General features: G+C 61.3%; 1 protein-coding gene across 1 annotated transcript; it reads left to right on the forward strand.

The window, feature by feature from the left end:
* Positions 1-272: 272 nt before the first annotated feature.
* Positions 273-24,044, forward strand: CELSR3 (cadherin EGF LAG seven-pass G-type receptor 3). Its single transcript, XM_034996879.1, has 35 exons — positions 273-4,020; positions 5,531-6,181; positions 6,428-6,653; positions 6,941-7,056; positions 7,428-7,516; positions 7,624-7,781; positions 8,337-8,500; positions 8,761-8,886; positions 8,977-9,146; positions 9,570-9,755; positions 10,326-10,442; positions 10,833-11,004; positions 11,169-11,310; positions 11,407-11,527; positions 11,848-12,031; positions 12,345-12,446; positions 13,843-13,937; positions 14,161-14,370; positions 14,594-14,789; positions 15,066-15,221; positions 15,615-15,789; positions 16,375-16,542; positions 16,767-16,893; positions 16,981-17,187; positions 17,398-17,572; positions 17,770-17,882; positions 18,309-18,388; positions 18,823-18,946; positions 19,374-19,490; positions 19,599-19,747; positions 20,015-20,130; positions 20,454-20,606; positions 21,177-21,377; positions 21,770-22,658; positions 24,017-24,044. The coding sequence occupies exons 1-35, from the start codon at positions 273-275 to the stop codon at positions 24,042-24,044; spliced, it is 9,951 nt and encodes a 3,316-aa protein (XP_034852770.1).
* The last annotated feature ends 273 nt before the right edge of the window (positions 24,045-24,317 follow it).

Raw genomic sequence — 24,317 nt, forward strand, 5'->3', positions numbered from 1 at the left:
CTGAGGCCGGGAGCCATGTTGGAGCGGCGGGAGGCGGCAGCAGCGTCGGGGATGCTGTGGTGGGGGCGGTAAAAGCCGGGGCCGCACGCCAAAGGGGTTCTGGCCGCGGAGTAGATGGTGCCCAGAGGGCGGAGGCGGCGCGGAGCGACAGGCCGAGAGGCGGGGGACCGGGGCGGCGGCAGGGGCCCGGGAGGGGGCCCGAGCGGCGGGGCGGGCCCAAGGCCCGGACCCGGGCGAGGGGCGGTGGAGGCCGTGTGGGGAGGCGGGGGGTGATGGCGAGGCGGCCGCCGCGGTGGAGTCTCAGGGGGCCGACGACCCCACTACTCCTGCTCCTTCTCCTCCTCTCTTTGTTCCCTCTCAGCCGGGAGGAGCTGGGGGTCGACGGGGGCCAAGGCTGGGACCCAGGGGTAGCTGCCGCTACGGGGCCAGGGGCGCGGACCGGTGGCAGAGCCTTAGCTCTTTGTCCCGAGACGCCCGGGGTCCAGGAGGATGGAGAGCCTGATCTGGGAGTCAGGGAGCCTGTCTTCATGGGGCTCCGAGGGGGAAGGCAAAGCGCCCAGAGTGGTCGAGGGCCCCCTGAGCAGCCGAACGCGGGGCTGGGGGCTAAATATGGGGTCCAGGCATTAGACAGCCGCGGGCGAGAACCAGGACAGGGACCAGGGTCTCTGCTATGCTGGCGCGCAGAGGTCTCCTCTTGCGGGCAGACAGGACCCTTGCGAAGAGATAGTCTGTCTCCAGAGGCTCTGTCCCCACGGGTCCCGAGCCTGGAGAACAGCTCGCCCTTCCCTTCCGACCTTCTGGTACGGCCCCGTGGTTACAAGTCGGTGTCCTCCCAGAGGAATGCTGGGAGAGGCAACCCCAAAAAAGTGGGAACCATGCGCTGCTGCGGGGAATTGTGGGCGCCGAGGCGCAGGGGTCAGGGCGAGAGAACTGCGACATCTCGAGCGGAGAGGACAGCTCCCCAGCCGGACTGTTCCCACAGGGCTGTGGGATCTGGCCCTGGGCTGGATTCAGCACCGCGCATAGAGAGGACAGCTTCCGCGTCTGGTTCAGCACCACGCAAGTCTCGGACAGCTCCCGAGCCTACGCCCGAGCGCATGCGCTCGCGTGGTCTCTTCCGCCGCCGCTTCCTCCGGCAGCGCCCCGGGCCGCGCCCCCCGGGGGTCCCGGCTCGGCCAAGAGTCTGGAGAATACCCCCAGCAAGCAGGGTCCGCCCCCGTCGCGCCGCGAACCGCCACCCGCAGTTTCCGCAGTACAACTATCAGGCGCTAGTGCCCGAGAACGAGGCGGCGGGCACCGCGGTGCTACGCGTAGTGGCGCAGGACCCGGACGCAGGCGAGGCCGGGCGCCTAGTTTACTCGCTGGCTGCGCTCATGAACAGCCGCTCGCTGGAGCTGTTCAGCATTGACCCACTGAGCGGCCTCATCCGCACAGAGGCTGCTCTGGACCGCGAGAGCATGGAGCGGCACTACCTGCGCGTGACGGCGCAGGACCACGGCTCGCCGCGCCTCTCGGCCACCACCATGGTGGCCGTTACAGTGGCCGACCGCAACGACCACGAGCCGGTGTTTGAGCAGGCGCAATACCGGGAGACGCTTCGCGAGAACGTGGAGGAGGGCTACCCCATTCTTCAGTTGCGTGCCACAGACGGCGACGCGCCCCCCAACGCCAATCTGCGTTACCGCTTCGTGGGGCCGCCAGCTGCGCGCGCCGCTGCCTCCGCCGCCTTCGAGATTGATCCGCGGTCTGGCCTCATAAGCACCAGCGGTCGCGTGGACCGCGAGCACATGGAAAGCTACGAGCTGGTGGTGGAAGCCAGCGACCAGGGCCAAGAGCCCGGGCCGCGCTCTGCAACTGTGCGTGTGCACATCACCGTGCTGGATGAGAACGACAACGCGCCCCAATTCAGCGAGAAGCGCTACGTGGCGCAGGTGCGCGAGGATGTGCGCCCCCACACGGTGGTACTACGCGTCACAGCCACCGACCGGGACAAGGATGCCAATGGACTGGTGCACTACAACATTATCAGCGGCAACAGTCGTGGCCATTTCGCAATTGACAGCCTCACGGGCGAGATCCAGGTGGTGGCACCTCTGGACTTTGAGACAGAGCGAGAGTATGCCTTGCGCATCCGGGCGCAGGATGCAGGCCGGCCACCACTGTCCAACAACACAGGCCTGGCCAGCATCCAGGTAGTGGACATCAATGACCATACTCCTATCTTTGTCAGCACACCCTTCCAGGTCTCTGTACTGGAAAACGCACCCCTGGGCCATTCAGTCATCCACATTCAGGCAGTGGATGCAGACCATGGGGAGAATGCCAGATTGGAGTACTCCCTAACTGGTGTGGCACCTGATATGCCCTTTGTGATAAACAGTGCCACTGGCTGGGTCTCTGTGAGTGGTCCCCTGGACCGTGAGTCTGTGGAGCATTATTTCTTTGGTGTGGAGGCCCGAGACCATGGCACACCCCCACTCTCAGCCTCAGCCAGTGTCACAGTAACTGTGCTAGATGTTAATGACAATCGGCCTGAGTTTACGATGAAGGAGTACCACCTACGGCTGAATGAGGATGCAGCTGTGGGCACGACTGTGGTCAGTGTGACCGCTGTAGATCGTGATGCCAACAGTGCCATCAGCTACCAGATCACAGGCGGCAACACCCGGAATCGCTTTGCCATCAGCACCCAGGGGGGTGTAGGTCTGGTGACGCTGGCTCTGCCACTGGACTACAAGCAGGAACGCTACTTCAAGCTGGTGCTAACCGCTTCTGACCGTGCCCTTCATGATCACTGCTACGTGCACATCAACATCACAGATGCCAACACTCACCGGCCTGTCTTTCAAAGTGCCCACTACTCCGTGAGCGTGAATGAGGATCGGCCAGTGGGTAGCACTGTGGTGGTCATCAGTGCCTCTGATGATGACGTGGGTGAGAATGCTCGTATCACCTATCTCCTGGAGGACAACCTGCCCCAGTTCCGAATTGATGCAGACTCAGGGGCCATTACACTACAGGCTCCACTGGACTACGAGGACCAGGTGACCTACACATTGGCTATCACTGCTCGGGACAATGGCATCCCACAGAAGGCAGACACCACTTATGTGGAGGTGATGGTCAATGATGTGAATGATAACGCTCCACAGTTTGTGGCTTCACACTACACGGGGTTGGTGTCTGAGGATGCCCCGCCTTTCACCAGTGTCCTGCAGATCTCAGCCACTGACCGGGATGCTCATGCCAATGGCCGGGTACAATACACTTTCCAGAATGGGGAAGATGGGGATGGAGATTTTACTATTGAGCCCACCTCTGGTATTGTCCGCACAGTGAGGCGGCTGGATCGGGAGGCAGTGCCAGTATATGAACTTACTGCCTACGCAGTGGACCGAGGTGTGCCCCCGCTGCGGACTCCAGTCAGCATTCAGGTGACGGTGCAGGATGTAAATGACAACGCACCTGTCTTCCCAGCTGAGGAGTTTGAGGTGCGAGTGAAGGAGAACAGCATTGTGGGCTCCGTGGTGGCTCAGATCACTGCAGTAGACCCTGATGAAGGCCCCAATGCCCATATAATGTACCAGATTGTGGAGGGGAACATCCCTGAGCTGTTCCAAATGGACATCTTCTCTGGAGAGTTGACTGCACTCATTGACCTGGACTATGAGGCTCGCCAGGAATATGTGATTGTGGTACAGGCCACGTCGGCCCCTCTGGTCAGTCGGGCCACTGTGCACGTCCGCCTGGTTGACCAGAATGACAACAGCCCTGTGCTCAACAACTTCCAGATCCTCTTCAACAACTATGTATCCAACCGCTCAGACACATTCCCCTCAGGAGTTATTGGACGCATCCCAGCTTATGACCCTGACGTCTCTGACCACCTTTTCTACTCTTTTGAGCGGGGCAATGAGCTGCAGCTGCTGGTGGTCAACCAGACCAGTGGGGAGCTTCGACTCAGCCGCAAGCTAGACAACAACCGCCCACTGGTGGCTTCCATGTTGGTGACTGTCACAGGTAAGGGGTGGGGGCAGGCAAGTGGCCCAATGACCTCAACCTGTCAGGGCCTCAGAGGCTCCACAGGGCACCTCAAACCAAAGAAGGATTTCCAAGCCTTCCAAGAATCCCTTACGTGCTGGGTTCCTGCACCCCACAGGATCTGCCATAGACTTGACAGGTTAAGGTTCACATAGTCTCTGCTTAGGGTCTTGGGTAGACTCCACAGAAACCCAAAGATTCTAGGGCATCTAGCAGGCCCCATAAAGACCGTATGAACTGTCTACTACACTAGAGATAGTGCCCCCACCCTCAAAAGGCTGCAGGTCCTGGGTTAATGCTCTGGAGGTCACAGGAAAAGCAAGCTTGGGCCATTCAGCCCATACCACACCCTTGTTCAGATGAAGCATTACTTTGGGTCCAATCTGACCTTCATCTGTACAGGGGAGGTAGGCCAATAGTTTAGTGGTCAAGAACAGCAGCTTGCTCTGGCAGTTTCAGACAAAGAGTGGGCCCACATTGGCGTGGCTGCTCTCTGAGGGCTAACTGCAGCCCTGCCCTTCGGGAATATGTCCAGAGGCCCACCTGCCTCTTTCCTACCTCTACAGCACCAGACTTTCACAAACACTCCCTCATAGGACGGTGCAGGTGGGAGAGGCTCTTGCAATTCTGCCTACTGCTCCCGAGGTTGGGAACTAGACTTCAATTGGTGTTCATTCCCTGGTTCTGGAGCATGGACTCCTGGCTCTGCCAAAGAAGACACAGCCTTCATTTATCCCCCAGTTCACTCAACAATCAATCCTTATTTAGCATTCAATGTGTACTAGGGCCTGGGGACAAAGTATATAAGCACCTCATCCTCATTTTGAGAGGTGGCCACTGAGATCACAGGATCCAGGTCTGGGGTGATGGGCAGCTTTCTGACCCAAGAATGCTGAGGAGAGGGGGTGGGTGGTCAGGGTCCAAGACCTTCCTGGAGAGAGGGAGCTTTCTGAGCCAGGGTTCTGTGGGATGGGGTTGAGTGGCCACAGGGCCAGGGCCCCTTTTAATGCCATGGGAAAACAGTTTGCTGACCAGAGATAGGGGATGGGTAATCCTTGATCTAGAACCCCATTTGTTTCTTTGAGGGGATATTTTGCTGGTTATGCAATGCTGGGGGGGGGGGTGGTCAGTGGCCCTGGCAGCTCTTTAAGTTCTGAGTGAGGGTGTCTTTCTGACCATAATAACCTGGGGGAGTGGTTACTGACCACTTAGGGACCTTCTTGTGTGCTGTTGGATGAATGACTTACTGACCCATGGCTGGCTCAGATCTCTGCTGGTGTTGGAGGGAGGGGAGAGGAAGCAGCAACTTTGTACCTTGATGCTGGGGGAGCTGGTGGTCACAAGCCCCAGACCCGCTGTGTCCTGGCAAGGTCAGCCTGCTGACTCCGGTGCTGGGGGTCTGGGCATTCATTTACCCCAGCCCTCTGACTCCCGGGGGAGGGGCAGCCGATGACTCCAGACTGACCTCTGTCCCTACCCCCACCCGCAGATGGGCTGCACAGCGTGACGGCGCAGTGTGTGCTGCGCGTGGTCATCATCACGGAGGAGTTGCTGGCCAACAGCCTGACCGTGCGCCTCGAGAACATGTGGCAGGAGCGCTTCCTGTCACCACTGCTGGGCCACTTCCTGGAAGGCGTGGCCGCGGTGCTTGCTACACCCGCCGAGGACGTCTTCATCTTCAACATCCAGAACGACACGGACGTGGGGGGCACCGTGCTCAATGTGAGCTTCTCGGCGCTGGCGCCACGCGGGGCCGGGGCGGGCGCTACGGGTCCCTGGTTCAGCTCCGAGGAGCTGCAAGAGCAGTTATACGTGCGCCGCGCCGCCCTTGCGGCCCGCTCGCTCTTGGACGTGCTGCCCTTCGACGACAACGTGTGTCTGCGCGAGCCCTGTGAAAACTACATGAAATGCGTGTCCGTGCTGCGCTTCGACTCGTCCGCGCCCTTCCTGGCCTCGGCCTCCACGCTCTTCCGACCCATCCAGCCCATTGCAGGCCTGCGCTGCCGCTGCCCTCCCGGCTTCACTGGAGACTTCTGCGAGACGGAGCTGGACCTCTGCTATTCCAACCCGTGCCGGAATGGCGGCGCCTGCGCGCGGCGCGAGGGCGGCTACACCTGCGTGTGCCGCCCGCGCTTCACAGGTGGGCAGGCTGCGGGGCTGGGGGGATGGCAGAACGGAGGATGTAAAGGGGGCGTGGCCGTGGAAGGGTGGGCGGGTTGTGGGGGCGTGGCCGGGGCCGCGGGGAGCGTTAGGTGGGGCCAGACTGACAGGAGGCATGCCCACAGGGAGCTCGCCCTTTCAGAGGGCGGGGAGCCTTTGGAGGGGCGGGGCCCACTGGAGTCCGCGCGGGCGGGATGGTGACCACCCGCCGCGGTTTGACCCGTAGGAGAAGACTGCGAGCTGGACACGGAGGCTGGACGCTGCGTCCCCGGCGTCTGCCGCAACGGGGGCACCTGTGCCGACGGGCCCGACGGCGGCTTCCGCTGCCAGTGCCCGGCGGGCGGCGCCTTCGAGGGCCCGCGCTGCGAGGTGGCGGCGCGCTCCTTCCCTCCCAGTTCGTTCGTCATGTTCCGCGGCCTGAGGCAGCGCTTCCACCTCACGCTGTCCCTCTCGTAGGTGCCCGCCCCGTATCTCTGCGCGCCTCCACGCCGTCCCTACTCCCTCCATGACCGTGACTCGAATTCCCGGCTGCCCCTTCCTGATGACCCACAGGACACCGCCCCTCCCGGGATGCCCCACCTGGGTGTCTCTCGGAGCATCATGTCCCTGACGTCATGGCATCCTTTCTCATCGCTTCCTGCCCCATCCCAGCCTGGGCGGGCGCCCCGCGAAACTTCCTGTCGCAGGGATGGTGCTGTGAGGTGTCCCGCTCATGACGCTCCCTGTCCACCCCACCCAGGTTCGCAACGGTGCAGCCAAGTGGGCTGCTCTTCTACAACGGGCGCCTGAACGAGAAGCACGACTTCCTGGCCCTGGAGCTCGTGGCCGGGCAAGTGCGGCTTACATATTCCACGGGTGGGTGCTCCCGTGGATGTGGATGTGGGCGAGTGGACATGTGTGGGTGAGATGGCTGGGGGGTATAAGCCTCAAGTCCCCTCACTGCACCCCTAAACACCTACTTCCACGCCAAACAGACATCAGTGAGGCTCTGACCCTCCTAGCCATTCCCTTGGGGAAAGTCCATCTCTCCATGAAGTATGTGCTTCTCCTATCTGTCCAGAGGTACTCTGGTCCAGCCAGTGTGGTCACCAGTGGATGGGACTGCTCTGATGTATCCAGGACCATATGCTACATCCTGGGAGTAGCTGCTTTAATATGACTGGGGGTGGGGAGGGAAAGGCAACTAGGCAGCTCCAGGCAACCTTCCATCTGTATCCTCCCCACAGGTGAATCCAACACAGTGGTCAGCCCTACAGTTCCAGGGGGCCTGAGTGACGGACAGTGGCACACAGTGCATCTGAGATACTACAACAAGGTGGGCACCACCCTTGGCATGGGAGCATGAGGGGAGCTGGGAGGCTAGGTTCTGCCCCTCAGGGGTCACCCTGGGGGTCCTGTTGACTGGTGTGCCTGGGTCTCTAGCCCCGGACAGATGCCCTGGGGAGCGCTCAGGGCCCTTCCAAGGACAAGGTGGCTGTGCTCAGCGTGGATGACTGCGACGTGGCCGTGGCTCTGCAGTTTGGTGCTGAGATTGGCAATTACTCATGTGCGGCTGCTGGCGAGCAAACAAGCTCCAAGAAGTGAGACCCCCGCCCCTGGTCCCCATGCCTTCTGCCTGCCAAAGCCCACCCCAACCCTTCACATATCCCACTCCCCACTCCAGCCTGCCAAACCTCCACATCCTTTTCCAAATCACCATTGCTCTCCCCACGAGGACACTGAAACCCCACCTCACCCTAGCTCCGTCCCTGTATTCTACCCCAGACTCCCCATTCCCGCACATGGTCCCCAGGCCGCCAGTCCCCAGTCTTCACTCTCCCTGCTTCTTTTTAATGCCCCACATCCCCACTTGGTGCCCCAGACTCTTCACCAGCCACCCAAATGCCTCACTCTTTCATCCTAGCCCTCGACCCGTCTTTCACCTTTCCCCAGACCACCTGTCCATCATGAGCTCTCCTTTGCACCCCCACAACTGAAGTTAGGTCCCACCTTCTTCCCTAGCCTGGCCTTACCCTCCCCCCTAAATCACCTTTACCCTCTGAGTCCTACCCCCCACACACACACTTCCTGTGGCCCTCAGGAGCAACCCTACCCTGGCCCCCGTCCCAACAATGATGTGGACCCCTGATCCCCAGGTCCCTGGACCTGACGGGCCCTCTGCTTCTGGGGGGTGTCCCCAACCTCCCCGAGAACTTCCCCGTGTCACACAAGGAGTTTGTTGGCTGCATGCGGGACCTGTACATTGATGGCCGCCGAGTGGACATGGCAGCCTTTGTCGCGAACAACGGCACCATGGCAGGTAGGCCGTGTCCCCATATTAGAGAGGGGGGTGGAGGGCATGGAGTGACTCCAGATCTGACCTCATCCTTGTTTCCTTTGAGGGCAAGCACCATGCCATAGCCTAGCCTTTAGGGCCCGCCTCCTTCCAACTCCACCCCGAGAGAACACAGGGTGAAAATTGTGGCCACTTTTGGCCCCTCTGGACCCCTCTGTCCTGTCTCGCACTCGTGCCCCCCGCCCCCCATGTTCTCACATCCTCCATGTACCTTCCTCTCCCAGGCTGCCAGGCCAAGCTGCACTTTTGTGACTCGGGCCCCTGTAAGAACAGCGGCTTCTGCTCAGAACGCTGGGGCGGCTTCAGCTGCGACTGCCCTGTGGGCTTCGGTGGCAAAGACTGTAGGCTCAGTGAGTGGGCAGCACGGGGCAAGAGGGGCCTGCAGGGTAAGGTCTGTTCCTGAGGTGGGGCCTGTGATCCTGCTCTTTTTATCCCCTCAGCCATGGCCCATCCCCATCATTTCCGAGGCAATGGCACCCTGAGCTGGGACTTTGGAAATGACATGGCCGTGTCTGTGCCGTGGTACCTGGGGCTGGCATTTCGGACGCGGGCGACGCAGGGGGTCCTGATGCAAGTGCAGGCTGGGCCACACAGCATGCTCCTCTGTCAGGTGTGTCTGTCCTCCTGGCCCCTCCCTAGACCCTCAACTCTCAACTTCAAATGCCGCCAGCCGCACTCCTTTGAGTTTGAGCCTGGTCATACCGCATGCTCCTACCAGGTGTACTGATCATACTTAACCCTGCTCTGGATCCTAGCCCTCCACCTTCTTTCCCACCATGATATCCTCTGCAGGCGCAGGGCCCCAGCATATCTCTTTTGTGCTAACTGCACTGATCCCCGACCCCTGGCCTGACGTCTGCCCCCTGACTTCCCTCTCAGCAACATGACGTCCCTGGGCACAACGCCCTGTGTGCCAGATATAGCCTTGGCCATGCAGTTCTGACGTCTGAGTCCCTGGACCTCACCTCCTGATACTCCCAGCCCCAGCCCAACTTGGGGCCCTGACCCCAGGGCTGTGCTTCTCTATCTGCAGCTGGATCGGGGGTTGCTGTCCGTGACGGTGACCAGGGGCTCGGGCCGTGCTGCCCACCTCCTCCTGGATCAGGTGACTGTCAGTGATGGCCGGTGGCATGATCTGCGGCTGGAATTGCAGGAGGAGCCAGGGGGCCGGCGGGGCCACCATGTCCTCATGGTCTCATTGGACTTTAGCCTCTTTCAGGTCTGATCGCTGATTCTGCGGTAGTCCATTCTCAGTCTTCCAACCAGACCCACCTCGTTTGACAGCCCCCCCTGCAGTTCATTTCCTCTCAGTTGCCTCCACTGCACCCCACTCTCCCTGCAGTGCCCTCCTCATACCCTTGCTCTGAGCCCACCCTGCCCGCTGGGCTGCTCCACTGCCAGGCCTGCTCATGTCGGAGAGGCTATCCAGATTTCTGGTCTGGTCTTCGGGTACCTCTGCAGCCCGTACATTCCCAAACTCTTGGAAACCCCCTCTGGTCCCTGCCCTGACCTCCCTAGCTCAAAGCCATGAAAGTTCACGGTCTATCTGGGTCCAGGAGAGAGGCCTATCTGGGCCCAGTTCTTGACCGAAACCTTGCTATTATCCATCCCCCATGCTCCAGCGGGTCCTCCATACTCGGGGGCAGCTGATTCCCAGACCATTCCGCTGGTCCAGAGGGACAGAGGATGGTCATGCAGGGATAAGACAAGGTCAAGACTGACTCTGAGGTAGGGCAGGGATCCATCAGGTGCCCCCACACCCCCAGTGCTGACTGTCCCCCTCCCCTAGGACACCATGGCAGTGGGGAGTGAACTGCAGGGCCTGAAGGTAAAGCGACTCCATGTGGGAGGCCTGCCCCCCAGCAGTGAAGAGGAGGTTCCTCAGGGCCTGGTTGGCTGTATCCAGGTGGGGGTCAGCATGGGAACATGCTATGGGCCATTAGGGTGAGTGGTCAGAGGTTAGGAGTACCTTGGGACCTGACAAGCTGCATTCACGTAGGGGTTGGCACGGGGAGGGGATGTGACACAGAGCCATCAGAGATAGGCCAGGCCTTCCTGTGCTGTTGGAGGTGAGGGTCTAGCTTAGTTATCAAGGGTCATTAGAGAGCTCTGTCAGGGACAGCATGATTAGGGGTCCCCTGAGGGGCCTGAATTGGGGATGTTGGGGTCAGGGTCTGGGTCTTTTGGGGGGGCCTGGGGGAGACTGCATGTCAGGGGTCATCAGATCAGGTGGCTGGCTCTATAGGGACCAAGGGGCTTTGGCATGAGTCTCACACCTTGCTGGCTCTGTCCGCAGGGGTTATGGCTTGGCTCCACGCCTTCGGGATCCCCAGCCCTGCTTCCGCCCAGCCACCGAGTGAACGTGGAACCTGGTTGTGTCGTAACCAATGCCTGTGCATCTGGCCCCTGCCCACCCCATGCTGACTGCCGAGACCTCTGGCAGACCTTTTCTTGCACCTGCTGGCCAGGTGTGATTTGGGGGTAGGGCAGAGTGATCTGGGCAGGAACCAGGGGCTCATGGTGAAGACCGGGGGATCTGGAGAGCCTGGAGGAGGCAGGCACTGGAAGAACGGGTGCCTGCTTCCTCCCATGCTGTGGCCAAGTGTCCTGAGCTTGCTGACCCAACCTGCAGGTTACTATGGCCCAGGGTGTGTGGATGCCTGCCTCTTGAATCCCTGTCAGAACCAGGGGTCATGCCGCCACCTCCCGGGAGCCCCCCATGGCTATACCTGCGATTGTGTGGGTGGCTATTTTGGGCACCACTGTGAGCACAGGTGAGGGGCTGGAGGCTGAGATGATGGAAACACCTGGTGGGGGGCAGGGAGGGTCACTGAGACGTGGAGGCATCTCACCTGGCTGTCTCCCTCCAGGATGGACCAGCAGTGTCCACGGGGCTGGTGGGGGAGCCCAAGCTGTGGCCCCTGCAACTGTGACGTTCACAAGGGCTTCGACCCCAACTGTAATAAGACAAACGGGCAGTGTCACTGCAAGGTATGCCTGGCCCCTGGCCCCTGACATTTGAACTTTTCTCCAGCTGTGATTTGTGATTCTTATCCAGCTTGCTGATCTCTGCCACCTGACCCAGGCCCTGACCTCTTACTCTGTCCCGTCACCTATCTGCCACCTCTTGTCCTTGACATCTGATTCCCCCCCCCCGCCCCTTATGTTTCATTTGGAGTCCAACCTTCCTTCTGGCCTGTGAGTACTGTTCTCTTGGCCCTTTGCCCCTGATTCCACTCATTCCCCAGGCCTGAGAGCCCGACCTTAAGCCCTGATCTCTGACCTCAGGCCCCTGATCCGTTCTCAAACAGGAGTTCCACTACCGACCACGGGGCAGCGACTCATGCCTCCCATGTGACTGCTACCCTGTGGGCTCCACCTCGCGTTCATGTGCGCCCCACAGTGGGCAGTGCCCCTGTCGCCCAGGAGCCCTCGGCCGCCAGTGCAATAGCTGTGACAGTCCTTTCGCAGAGGTGACAGCCAGTGGCTGCCGAGGTGAGCGGGCTCCCTGCAGTTCCACATCGAGAGGGCTGGCTCTGGCTGCCACCAAGTCGCCTGGACTGCCGGGCTCCCTAGATAGGGGCTCCGGGAGGTTTTTCCTGAAGGAGACCACTGACACCTAGGGACCCCCACATTTGCCCCACATACTTCAGTGACTTGTCACCGAATCTGATAGGCTGCTCCCGTAATAAGGTCAGCCCGGGAGTGGTGGGTGGTGGGTCTGGTATGGGTGGTAGAGGAGCCGTGGGTGTGGCTGTCACTGGCCCCAGCCTCCGGCCATCTGCTTCAGTGCCTCCTCTCTCCCTAGTGCTCTATGACGCCTGCCCCAAGTCCCTGAGATCTGGTGTGTGGTGGCCCCAGACCAAGTTTGGCATGTTGGCCTCAGTGCCTTGTCCTCGGGGGGCCCTGGGTGAGTACCTGGGGGGGCAGGGGCATCGCTGAGGGTGGGAGTAGGCCTGTCCTCTGACTGCTGGAGCTACTTCTTTTCCTGAGTTGGGTGGCCCTGCTCCTGCAAAGAAGTGGGAGTCAGGGAGGGGTCCATGTGGGCTCCTCACTACCTCCTAGGGGCTCTGGGCCCCTCCCCACACCCTCATTGAGCCTCCATCTGTTTCTCTTGGCTTCTGGGCAGGATTGCGGGGTGCAGGTAAGGGGTACGTGTTTGCTCAGGTGCGCTGCTGCCCCCCCTCACCGCCAGAGCTTTTGCAGACCCCTCCTGCTGCCTGAAATCCCTGCAGACCCATCCCCTGCTGCCTGAGGTCTCTGAAAGCTACTCTCAGCTGCTTGAAGTCCCTGGAGGCCCCTTCCCACTCTCAGAGGATGCTGGGGGCCCTTTTCTGAGGCCTGAGGTCCTCAGAGGCCCCTCCCCACTGCCTGAGGACCCTGCAGACCCCTCCCCACTTCCTGAGATCCCTGTAGACCCCTCCTCAGTTTCTGGGGTCTTCAGGCCTTTTCCTACTGTCTAAGGTCACGAAAGAACCCTCCCCTCTGTTTGAGGGCCCTCTAGACTCCTCCCTGCTGCCTGAGGGCCCCTCCCCACTGCCTGAGGTCCCCGCAGAACCCTCCCCGCTGCTTGAGGTCTCCACAGTGGCTGGACAGAGATCGTCTGTGTGTGCATGCTCATGTGTGTGTCTTTCTGTGCCTGTGCATGTGTCTGTGAGTCTGTCTTGCAGGGGAGGGGCTTCTGTGTTTAAGTTAGGGTCCTTCTTGCTGGTGGCTATAAGCTCTCTTAAGGCCCAGGTCAGTTCTCATTCAACCCCCACCCTGATCACACAGACGAGGGAGAAATAGCAGCAGAGCCCACCACGGGGGCAGTTAAAACTGGTGTGAGAACTTTCACCCCACCCTCACTTTGGTCACACGCTGCCCCTGGAAAACCTGGTCTGTGTCAGCATGTCTGCGTGTGCATACGTGAGAGAGCCTGTGTGTCTGTGTGTCTGTCCTGATCCACACATCTGTGTGTGTGTGCTTGCCCTGGGCCACATGTCTGTGAACCTGGCCTGTGTGTGTGTGTGTGTGTTTGTGTGTGTGTGAGACAGAGAGAGATAGAGACAGAGAACGCCCTTGTGCTCAGCTTTATGTAACCAGTGGTTCAGAACGGCCCACAGACCCTTCAAGAATTAACTGATAGGCAGCTGGGACCTGCCTGGGCTGGGGGCTGGGGCTGCAGGGTCCAGGGGTCCAGCCACAGATGCCAACTATTCTGGTCTCTGCCTCAGAGCTCTCCCTGGGTTAGGGGAGGGTGCTGTGCTCCCTCCTCAGCGAAGGTGTCCAGGACCCAGGCCTGACTGGGGGTCATCTGGTCCTAGGTGCTGCTATACGGCTATGTGGTGAGGACCAGGGTTGGCTGGAGCCTGACCTCTTCAACTGTACCTCCCCTGCCTTTCGAGAACTCAACCTGCTGGTGAGACTGCCCAGACCTGGCCCTGCACTCAAGACCTGCGCTGGCCCCGGCCTGGCCTCCGCCTCCCCAGGCCGGTGCTGGGCCCTAGGCCTCATGCCCCAGCCTTTGACCTCCTGGGCTTTTCCTGGTTGCCCTTTAATCTGGCCAAACCCTTCTTCTGGTGAAGCTTTTGAGAAAGGCCTAAGGGACCAGAGAGCGACCATCCCCATCTTTGTCCTGGCAGCTGGATGGCCTAGAGCTGAATAAGACAGTCCTGGATACGGTGGAGGCCAAGAAGCTGGCTCAGAGGCTGCGGGAGGTGACCGGCCACACTGACCACTACTTTAGCCAGGATGTCCGGGTCACTGCCCGACTGCTGGCCCACCTGCTGGCATTCGAGAGCCACCAGCAGGGCTTCGGGCTGACAGCCACACAGGACGCCCACTTCAATGAGGTGGGGCTGTGCCCTGTGCTCACCATCCCCTGGACCCCTGCTCAGGTCCCTCCTGACCCTGGGGAATTGAAAGCCCTGGGCTCTCCCTCTGCCCTTGTCCTCTCCAGACCCACCCCTTTGCCTGCTGGGGCCTGTCTGAGTGCCCAGCCAGACCCCTCAGGCCAGCCCTGTCCCTTCACATGTCCTCACATGGCTGAGCCCACTCTCATCTCCCTCTTCCCAGAACCTGCTGTGGGCTGGCTCCGCACTGCTTGCTCCCGAGACTGGAGACCTGTGGGCAGCCCTGGGGCAGCGGGCCCCTGGGGGCTCCCCAGGCAGTGCCGGGCTGGTGCAGCATCTGGAAGAGTATGCAGCCACCCTCGCCAGGAATATGGAGCTCACATACCTGAATCCCGTGGGGCTGGTGACGCCCAACATCAGTATGTGGCGGGTAGCCTGGCAGGGGGTGGGGGGCGGGAAGAGGGCTGTGAAAGGGCAAGGACCTGGAGGTCTGAGGGGCTGGGGATATGGATATCAACATCAATGGCAGGAGGCTGTGCCACCTCCCTCAGGGCTTTGCAGGGACAGGTTCTGTGCTGGTAGCAGTGAACTGATGGGTTGTGGGATGTCGGTACAGAATGGGGAGAGGAGGGTGTGGGGCCTTCAGCATGGGGAGGAGATCCTTGTTGGGTCACACCCATCTTCCTCCTGGGCAGTGCTCAGCATCGACCGCATGGAGCACCCCAGTCCCACCCGGGGGACCCGTCGCTACCCTCGTTACCATAGCAACCTTTTCCGGGGCCAGGATGCCTGGGATCCTCACACACACGTGCTGCTGCCTTCCCAGTCCCCACGGCCATCCCCACCTGAAGGTGAGAGTCCTTGGGTGACCCCTGGCCCAGGTCCTGTTTCCCTGCCCACCCTCGTTTGCCAGATAGTGTGTCACCCTCCTGCTGGTTCTCCCCTTGCCAGGCCTGCCCCATGTCAGACCCCTGTGTGAGACCCTCCCACGTCAACCCCCCACACCACTCTCACCTCGCCAGGTTCTCCCCCTGACCCCTGATGATCTCTCCCAGGCCTTGATATTCAGGATCCAGCCCTGGGGATGAAGGGGACATGGACTTCTGTTCTCCCCATCTCCCCATTCTGGACCTTCAGGGAAGAGATTCCCATGCTTGAGGCTGCATTGGGTTGGTTCAGAGCTGGGTTTGTGGGTGCGTGGGGTCAGAGGTCACTGACGGTGGTCCCTCTCCCTCCCCTGGCAGCTCTGTCCACAAGCAGCAGCAGCATGGAAAACTCTACCACCTCAAGTGTGGCCCCTCCTCCAGCCCCCCCCGAGCCCGAGCCAGAGCCTGGGATCTCCATTGTCATCCTCCTCGTTTACCGCACCTTGGGGGGGCTGCTCCCTGCCCAGTTCCAGGCCGAGCGCCGGGGTGCCAGGTACCACGGGGAGGGCTTTACTTCTAGGCCCCTCACCCCTGAGCTTCCTGCAAGCTTCTACCCAGCCTAGCACACCTTTCTTGGTGGGCAGATGAACAGGTTCACCGTCGTCCTGAGACAGCTCCTGGGTACAGCCCCCGGGAGCCTCGTCCATGCCGTCTTCCCTGTGACTCATGTCCCGTGGGGTCGTGCACGGTTGAGCCACAGGTGGGGGCGGTCACATAAAGGAGGGGTATAGGAGCCAGGTACAGACAGGCAAACTGGCTGACGGATGGAGGTCAGAGGGGGCTGGCAGGGAGGGCCGTTTGAGGCAAACAGTCTGGAGCTGTTGGGGCCGCAGACCCCAGTGTGGGCAGTGGGTCTGAAGTACTTGGCTGCAGAGAACCTGCTGCTTGGGCAGAACCGTGGCAGCCCAGCTAGGCCATTGGACTCAGGGTCGTGCAGCAGTCTTGAAGCAGAATAGCTTCTGCTCTGGGGCACCCCGGACTCTCGGTCAGCCATGCCGATGGCATGAAGGCCGTGAGGTAGGTGGTCAGAGCTTGGGGAGGTCAGCGGTGTCCAAGCCCAGGTGGGGTGTCTCCTCAGGCTCCCCCAGAACCCTGTTATGAACTCCCCGGTGGTCAGTGTGGCTGTGTTCCACCGGCGCAACTTCCTAAGGGGTGTCCTGGAGTCCCCGATCAGCCTGGAGTTCCGCCTGCTACAGACAGCGAATCGGAGCAAGGCGATCTGCGTGCAGTGGGACCCACCTGGCCCGTGAGGACCTCCGCTCCGGAAACCCTTGGTCCCCTATGGGCCCCTGCAGTGCCCCGCCTGCCCCTGGGGCCCCCACCAATGTCCCTGTGCACCCAGGCCCCTGAAGAATGCTGCTCCCCAGCTTCAGCCCCACCCCCACTGTCTGTCACAGTCCCCCCCCCCACCGCCTGGCCAGGGGACAGCGCCCCGAGGGGATGGTAGGTCTAACTGCCCTGTGGCTGCAGGGCGGACCAGCACGGCATGTGGACAGCACGGGACTGCGAGCTGGTGCACAGGAACGGGTCTCATGCCCGATGTCGCTGCAGCCGGACAGGCACCTTTGGGGTCCTTATGGATGCCTCCCCCCGTGAGGTGGGATTGTGTTCAGAGCCCTGAGGACGTGGGCAGGCCCAAGGGTCGGGGTGCCCAACACCCCAGCGACCGTCCCTGTCCCCACAGCGGCTGGAGGGCGACCTGGAGTTGCTGGCGGTGTTCACGCATGTGGTCATGGCAGTGTCCGTGGCTGCGCTGCTCCTGACCGCAGCTGTCCTGCTGAGCCTGCGCAGCCTCAAGTCCAACGTGCGCGGGATCCATGCCAACGTGGCGGCTGCCCTGGGCTTGGCGGAGCTCCTCTTCCTTCTGGGAATCCACAGGACCCACAACCAGGTGCAGGGTCAGGGCCAGGGGACCTGTGTCTTCATGACCTCCCCTGGCCCACCAAGTCCTGGAGCCAAAGCTCAGGGTCAGAGGTCAGGGAGGCTCCGATGGGGGCCTGGGTTCGGGGCAGGATGCCAGCGTAAGGTGCTGTGTGTGGGTTAGGGGTCAGAGGCGGGGTGAGGCGGGAGCGGTGCTGACGCCCCCTACCCCTGCCTTCAGCTGGTGTGCACTGCGGTCGCCATCCTCCTGCACTACTTCATCCTCAGCACCTTCGCGTGGCTCCTCGTGCAGGGCCTACACCTCTACCGCATGCAGGTGGAACCGCGCAACGTGGACCGCGGCGCCATGCGCTTCTACCATGCCCTGGGCTGGGGCGTCCCTGCTGTGCTGCTGGGTGAGGGCTCTGCGCCCCTGACTCCTGTCACCCGGCCCGACCCTCGTCCTGATCATTACTCTAACCTCAGTCCCCCATGCCATGTGCTCGGGGAGGAGCCTGCTCCGTCCCCACCCCGCCCCCAGCTCCTCCCCGGGCATGAGAAGGGCAACTGTTCTAGAACATACCCCTTCCGTCCTTCCTGTCCTCCCCTACAGGCCTTGCCGTCGGCCTGGATCCCGAGGGCTATGGGAACCCTGACTTCTGCTGGATCTCCATCCACGAGCCCCTCATCTGGAGCTTCGCGGGCCCTGTCATCCTGGTCATCGTGGTGAGTGTGCTGTGCTCGAGGCCACCCGTGAGCGTTGTGGCAGGCGTGGTGGTGTCCGTGGAGGGATGCCAGGTGGCAGTCCACAGCCTTGCAGGGCTCCGCCCCAACTTCTGTCCTCCGCTCCCCTGGCACAGAGATGGGCGGCATCGGGTCAGAAACTCGGCTGCCTCTCTCTCTCTGTGAACCTCCTTCTCCATTTCTCAGTCCCTCCCTGGTTCCCTCCCTGGGACTTCCTCTGTGTTCTAAGGGCCTCTCTGTTTCTGATTTCCTGACTGTGTGTGTGCACCCATGCGCGTGTATGTTTCTCCCTGGTTCTGCCTCTCTCTGTGTGTCTCGGTCTCTCTCTGTCCCTGTCTCTCTCTTTCTCTCACTGTCTCTGTCTCTCTCTGCCCCACCCCTGCTCCACATGTCTGGCCGCGGGCCCAGATGAACGGGACCATGCTTCTCCTCGCTGCCCGCACATCCTGCTCTGCGGGGCAGAGGGAGGCCAAGAAGACCTCCGTGTTGTGAGTTGGCTGGCTGGGGAAAGTGGGGGGTTCTTGGAACGGCAGTCCTCTCCTGGGCAGGCTGGACTCCAGATTCTGGGTATGGGGATGCAGTCCTACCTGCCCTGGCCTGTGGTCCCTCTCTGGTCCCACACGTGCTTCTGCCCTGCTGTCTCCACAGAAGCTCCCGTGGCCTGGGTGGCTCACTTTGCCCCCTACCCCCTGTGTCACCCCCCTGTCTTCCACATTTCTCTCACAGTCCCCCCCCCGCATCCCCTCATGACTCCCTAAGTATCCTCCTGGTTCATTCGGTGACCTCCCGTCTCCCCTCGTGTCCTCCTGAGACCGCCGTGTTCCTGTGTGATTTCCTATCCTTCCGTGTCCCCTGTGTGTCCCATATATGAGCCCCGCATGACGCTTGCGTGTCCCCTGTGTCCTCCCGTGTCCTGCAGCAGGAGCCTTCGCAGCTGCTTTCTGCTGCTTCTCCTGGTCAGTGCCTCCTGGCTCTTCGGCCTCCTGGCGGTCAACCACAGTGTCCTGACCTTCCACTACCTCCACGCCACGCTCTGCGGCCTCCAGGTAGCTGGCACCCTGCCCCGCCCTGGGCCAGGTGGGGCTTCAGCCGGGTGACCCCAACCCAGGCCCTCGAGCCCAGGTCTAGGGCTGACTCCTGCTGGCTGACTGATGACGGGCGGGCTGCTCATCCTGGGTTGACCTTCCCCAGCACTACGGCTCCTGGCCGCTTGCTGGTCCACACTGACCTCCACCGACTTAGTGCCCTTCTGACCCCTCCCTGCCTCCGACACTCTCCCTGACTCCCTTCCTGGGTCGGCCCTCACACGAACTTGCAATGCCTGACCACCCCCCCCCTTGCTGACCCACAGTGACTTCTCCCAGCCCTGACTCACCCCCCTGGTGGCCCTCCTCTGACCTGTGACTCATTTCTGATCTCTCACTGACTTTCGCTAACCCCTCGTTGACCCCACACTGACCCTTTCGGGCACAGGGCCTGGTAGTTCTGCTGCTCTTCTGTGTCCTGAATGCAGATGCTCGGGCAGCCTGGACGCCGGCCTGTCTGGGCAGGAAAGCAGCGCCCGAGGAAGCGAGGCCGGCGCCTGGCACGGTAAGGTGCTCTCGGGGCTGGGGGGTCAGGGCGGGGGCCCTGGGAGGCCGGGGGCCGGAGGCCTCTGCAGAGCCGGCTCACACGCCTGTCTGTGCCCACCTCCTGCAGGGGCACGGGGCTTACAACAACACCGCCCTCTTTGAAGAGAGCGGCCTCATCCGCATCACCCTGGGTGCCTCCACTGTCTCTTCAGTGAGCAGTGCCCGCTCGGGCCGGACCCAGGACCAAGACAGCCAGCGGGGCCGAGGCTACCTCAGGTGAGCGGAGCAGCCTTCTCAGGAGGGGCAAGGGGACATACAGCTCAGACCAGTCCCACTCGACCAGAGAGGTTGGCATTACGGGTCCCGGGATGGTGGCTCTGCCCATCTTGGCACCTGGGCCCAGATGCCTCTTGCCACACACCCAGGGGTGCCTTCAGAGCCATTCCACAGCAGTTGGCCTGGGTGCTCACAGATGCCCCAGCCTCCGAAGCACCCCATTACATCACGCTTTGATGATGGGGTGGGGCGCTCCTGCATTTCCAGGGACAATGTCCTGGTTCGACATGGCTCAGCTGCTGACCACACTGACCACAGCCTCCAGGCTCACGCTGGCCCCACTGACCTGGACGTGGCCATGTTCCATCGAGATGCTGGTGGAGGTAGGTGCCTGGGCCGGGGGTGGGAGGAGGCGGAGGGTCTCTCCCCCATTTCTCTTTCTTGAGAGAAGCAGCGCAGCAGCTGACTGTGATGGGGCGAGCTCCCCCCAGGTCTCTGCCCCAGGAGGCACCTGGTTCTCCTGCCAAGTCCCAGCCATTCTGCACCGACCCCCACCCCAGGCTCTACCTAGGTCCCCAGCCCCAGCTCCCTGCTGTAGCCACTCCAAGACCTTCAGCTCCAGGCTCTTTGCTGACCCCCAAGTTCCTTGGCTTCCTGAGCCACTGATGTGCCTTCCCTCTTCTGACCTTCCCAACTCCAGCCGCAGACTCTGACTCCGACAGTGACCTGTCCTTGGAGGAGGAGAGAAGTCTGTCCATCCCATCCTCAGAGAGTGAGGACAATGGCCGGACCCGGGGACGTTTCCAGCGTCCACTCTGCCGCGCAGCCCAGAGTGAGAGGCTCCTCACTCACCCCAAAGGTGAGGGGATATTCTGACCCCATGGGTGACCAAGAGACACCCCCTATTCCACCTGGGTGTGACCTAGGGACACTGATATCCCCTGAGGATTCCTGGGACTGACCTATTGGAAGCATGGGGTCATCACTGGGCGCCCACACACCTCGCCCCATCCAGCTTCCTAGCAGTTCTGCTGGCTGGAGGCCCGGGAACAGCCTGGGCAACAAGGTCAAAGTCAGGGATGTTACGGGGTGACATGTCATTCCTCCGGCCCCTTTTCTTCCCTGAGGGTTAGGGTTCAGCCTTGGCTCTTCCAGGGTTCTTCTTGACCCCTCAGCCACCAAGTTCCCCCACCCCTAGTATCTATCTACCTCCAGAGTGGCAGGCTCACCAGTAGTCTTCTCCATGGTTCCATTGATTTCTGAGAGACACCCGCTTATTCCTACCTTTGCTCAGTCAGAACAGCCAGGGTTTCAGGAGTCATTAGGATCAGGCTTGGGGGAGAGGGGGCAGTCACTGAGTCTGTATCATAGGGCTCATGAAACAGTGGGGTCAACTCGGAGGCTCCTGTAACCTGCTCTGGCTCCACAGATGTGGATGGCAATGACCTCCTGTCCTACTGGCCAGCCCTAGGGGAATGTGAGGCCACTCCCTGTGCTCTGCAGACCTGGGGCTCTGAAAGGCGCCTGGGGCTGGACACCAGCAAGGATGCAGCCAACAACAACCAGCCAGACCTGGCCCTGACCAGTGGAGATGAAACCTCCCTGGGTCGGGCCCAGCATCAGAGGAAAGGTATGATCCCTGACTTTGACCTGTACTTCAGGGACCCCAGGGGCTGCTTTTACCCCAACCCCGGGGATTTCTGCCCCTTTGACCCTGGCCCGCATTGCCACATCCTGGGGGCTGTCCCTCCTCTGATCTCAAGGGCGGGGGGAGTTGCCCCTACTCCTGCACCCATGGGGACAGACCCTGTCCTGACCGAGGATTACCGCCTCCCCACTCTGAGCCCTGTCCTGCTGCCACTGTGGAATCCCTAGGGGCTGCCTCTGCCCCTCTGCAAGGGGTTTCTGCCCCCAGCCCCATGTCACAGGGATCGCAGGGGCAGCTACCGCCCTAGACCCAGGGAGTGTCTGCCCCTGCCCCCACCCCATACATAGCCTAGCTCCCATGTGTTCCCCACACAGGCATCCTAAAGAACCGACTGCAGTACCCACTGGTGCCACAGACCCGAGGTGCCCCTGAGCTGTCCTGGCGCCGTGCAGCCACCTTGGGCCACCGTGCCGTGCCAGCTGCCTCCTATGGTCGCATCTATGCTGGAGGGGCCACGGGCAGCCTTTCGCAGCCAGCCAGCCGCTACTCCTCTCGAGAACAGCTGGACCTGCTCCTCCGGCGGCAACTGAGCCGTGAGCGACTGGAGGAGGCCCCTGCCCCTGTTCTGCATCCCCTGAGTCGGCCGGGGTCCCAGGAATGCCTGGACGCCGCGCCAGGCCGCCTGGAGCCCAGGGATCGGGGCAGTACCCTCCCACGGAGGCAGCCACCCAGGGACTACCCTGGCGCCAGGGCCAGCCGCTTCGGGTCACGAGATGCTCTGGACCTAGGGGCACCCTGCGAGTGGTTACGCACACTGCCCCTGCCCCACGGTGCCCGGGACCTTGACCCACAGCCCCCGCCTCTGCCCCTGTCTCCCCAGCGGCAACTCTCAAGGGACCCCCTCTTGCCATCCCGGCCCCTGGATTCCCTGTCCAGGAGATCGAACTCAGGGGAGCAGCTGGACCACATGCCTAGCCGGCAGCCCTCACGAGAAGGCCTCGGGCCAGCCCCACAGCTGCTCAGAGTTAGGGAGGACCCAGCCAGTGGCCCTAGCCATGGCCCCTCCACAGAGCAGCTGGACATTCTTTCTTCTATCCTGGCCTCCTTCAACTCCTCAGCTCTCTCCTCCTCTGTGCAGTCCTCCAGCACGCCCTCGGGCCCTCACACCACTGCCACGCCTTCTGCCACAGCCTCTGCGCTTGGGCCCTCCACACCACGCTCTGCCACGTCCCACAGCATCTCGGAGCTGTCTCCAGACTCAGAGTAAGCAGGGTGTGGCCACCTGCCCACACCCTCATCAGCTTAAGGCAACCTCCTGTGCACCCTGCCACAGTGTTTGGCCACATGGGGGTTGGCAGTGTGGGCTACCCGAGGGGGCCACAGGCAGGGAATGGTGGTGTGATTAGCAGGGACTTGCCACGTGTCTGATTGGTGCCAGCCACCCTCCCCTGCACCTCCCGGGCTAGGGAAGAGAGATACGTGCCTTCCAAAGGGCTTGAGCTAGTGGAGGGGGCGAGAGCAGGAGCCAAGGCCCAGAAGGAGGAGGTAACGTGGTACGGAAAGGGGCGGGGGGGCCGGGGGGGCAGAGAGGAGGATTCATGGCTTGGGAGGCTTTGCTTAGGAGGTGGTAAGGGATAAGGAGAGGCCAGAAGTAGTGCCAGGATATGGGCATCTCATATGTCAGGCTGAAGAGCTAACTTTGAAAGTAAATCATTTACCCACTTATTTACTTAGTCAGTGTTAAGTTCCTCATGCCTGTGGGCACTGCGAGGTGGAGCACATAGGAACTGAGTTGGGACCTGGTGCATCTCAGGGGCCTGTGGGCCATCTGTAGCGTAGGGAGCTGCAGATGTACCTGGGAAGCAGCTGGATACACAGGAGTCCGAGAGGGAGTGGGGAGGAACCAGGGATTGCCAGGCTTTGGAAGCCAAGAGAAGAGTTGAGTTTCAAAAAGGATGAACAGCTAGGTCAGGCTCTGTGGAGGTCTGCAGGTTAAAAGGAGGCTTTGGGGGAAAGGGACCCCAGGAGTGGGGCAGGAGACCAATAGAACCCAAGCAGAGTCAGAGGAGGAGAAAGGAAGGAGGAGCAGGGAACTTAGGGCCTTGTGCCGGGGACTCTGGAAGGGTGCTGGATGCAGGGCTGAGGGAGAGCTATGAGTATTGCCTGGGCCCAACTGCAGCCTAGTCTTGGGGTCTAGCTGGTGGGGTGGGGGAGGGGTCCTGGGGGACTGTGCAGGGGTTCGGGCTCTGGGGTCACACTTGACCTCCCTGAGTCTCTGTTTCCATATCTGTAAAATGTGTCTGTAGTAACAGATGAGATGTGGAGATTTTTTGAGGCGACATCTGTCAAGTGCTAATGTAATCTCTGTACTCAGCAGGTGCTCGCTGAGTGCCTAGAGAGGGGACAGGTGGTGACCAGGGGGCCTTGCTGATGAGTCTCAGGGTGCAGAAGGGGTGAAGGGGTCTAGATCCCCGGAATGGGTGTAAGGGGGCTGGGGACTGAAAGGAAAAGGTGATGGGGTTGGGGGGGAGATGGCGGGGGCCCAGGCTGTGGGGGAGCCGAGAGCCCCCTGACTGAATTTTCTCAGCAACCACCTCTGACTGCCGTGTTCAACCCTGCAGAGTTCCCAGAAGCGAGGGGCACTCCTGAGGGGCAGACTCCCGGACTAGGAACGGCTGAGGGCCGTGGAGGATTTGAGCTAACAGAAGAGACTCCAGGAGTCAGGGGCTGATCCCAAGGCAGCCTCCCACCCACCCCCCAGCTCTCCTGTTGCTGCAGTGCTGAGGCTCCTCGCTCTGTCCATGAGCATGTGAGCATGCGTGTAACAGGTGCAGGGGGAGGGAACTGAAAGGAGGACTTTTATATGTTTTGTACCTTTGTAACCAGAGAGATATGCTTATGTTATTTTTCAGCTTTTCTGTC

Source organism: Mirounga leonina, unplaced genomic scaffold (assembly GCF_011800145.1).
Source record: "Mirounga leonina isolate KUSES-001 unplaced genomic scaffold, KU_Mleo_1.0 Mir_94, whole genome shotgun sequence".
In the NCBI taxonomy this organism is placed as follows: domain Eukaryota; kingdom Metazoa; phylum Chordata; class Mammalia; order Carnivora; family Phocidae; genus Mirounga; species Mirounga leonina.

Bases quoted from the DNA above. Each gene is read 5' to 3' on its own strand.
- CELSR3 (XM_034996879.1), top strand. From the start codon at position 273: ATGGCGAGGCGGCCGCCGCGGTGGAGTCTCAGGGGGCCGACGACCCCA. The intron at 7,057-7,427 runs GTGGGTGCTCCC...TCCTCCCCACAG, and splicing joins GCGGCTTACATATTCCACGG to GTGAATCCAACACAGTGGTC. The intron at 19,748-20,014 runs GTGAGCGGAGCA...CTGCATTTCCAG, and splicing joins CGGGGCCGAGGCTACCTCAG to GGACAATGTCCTGGTTCGAC.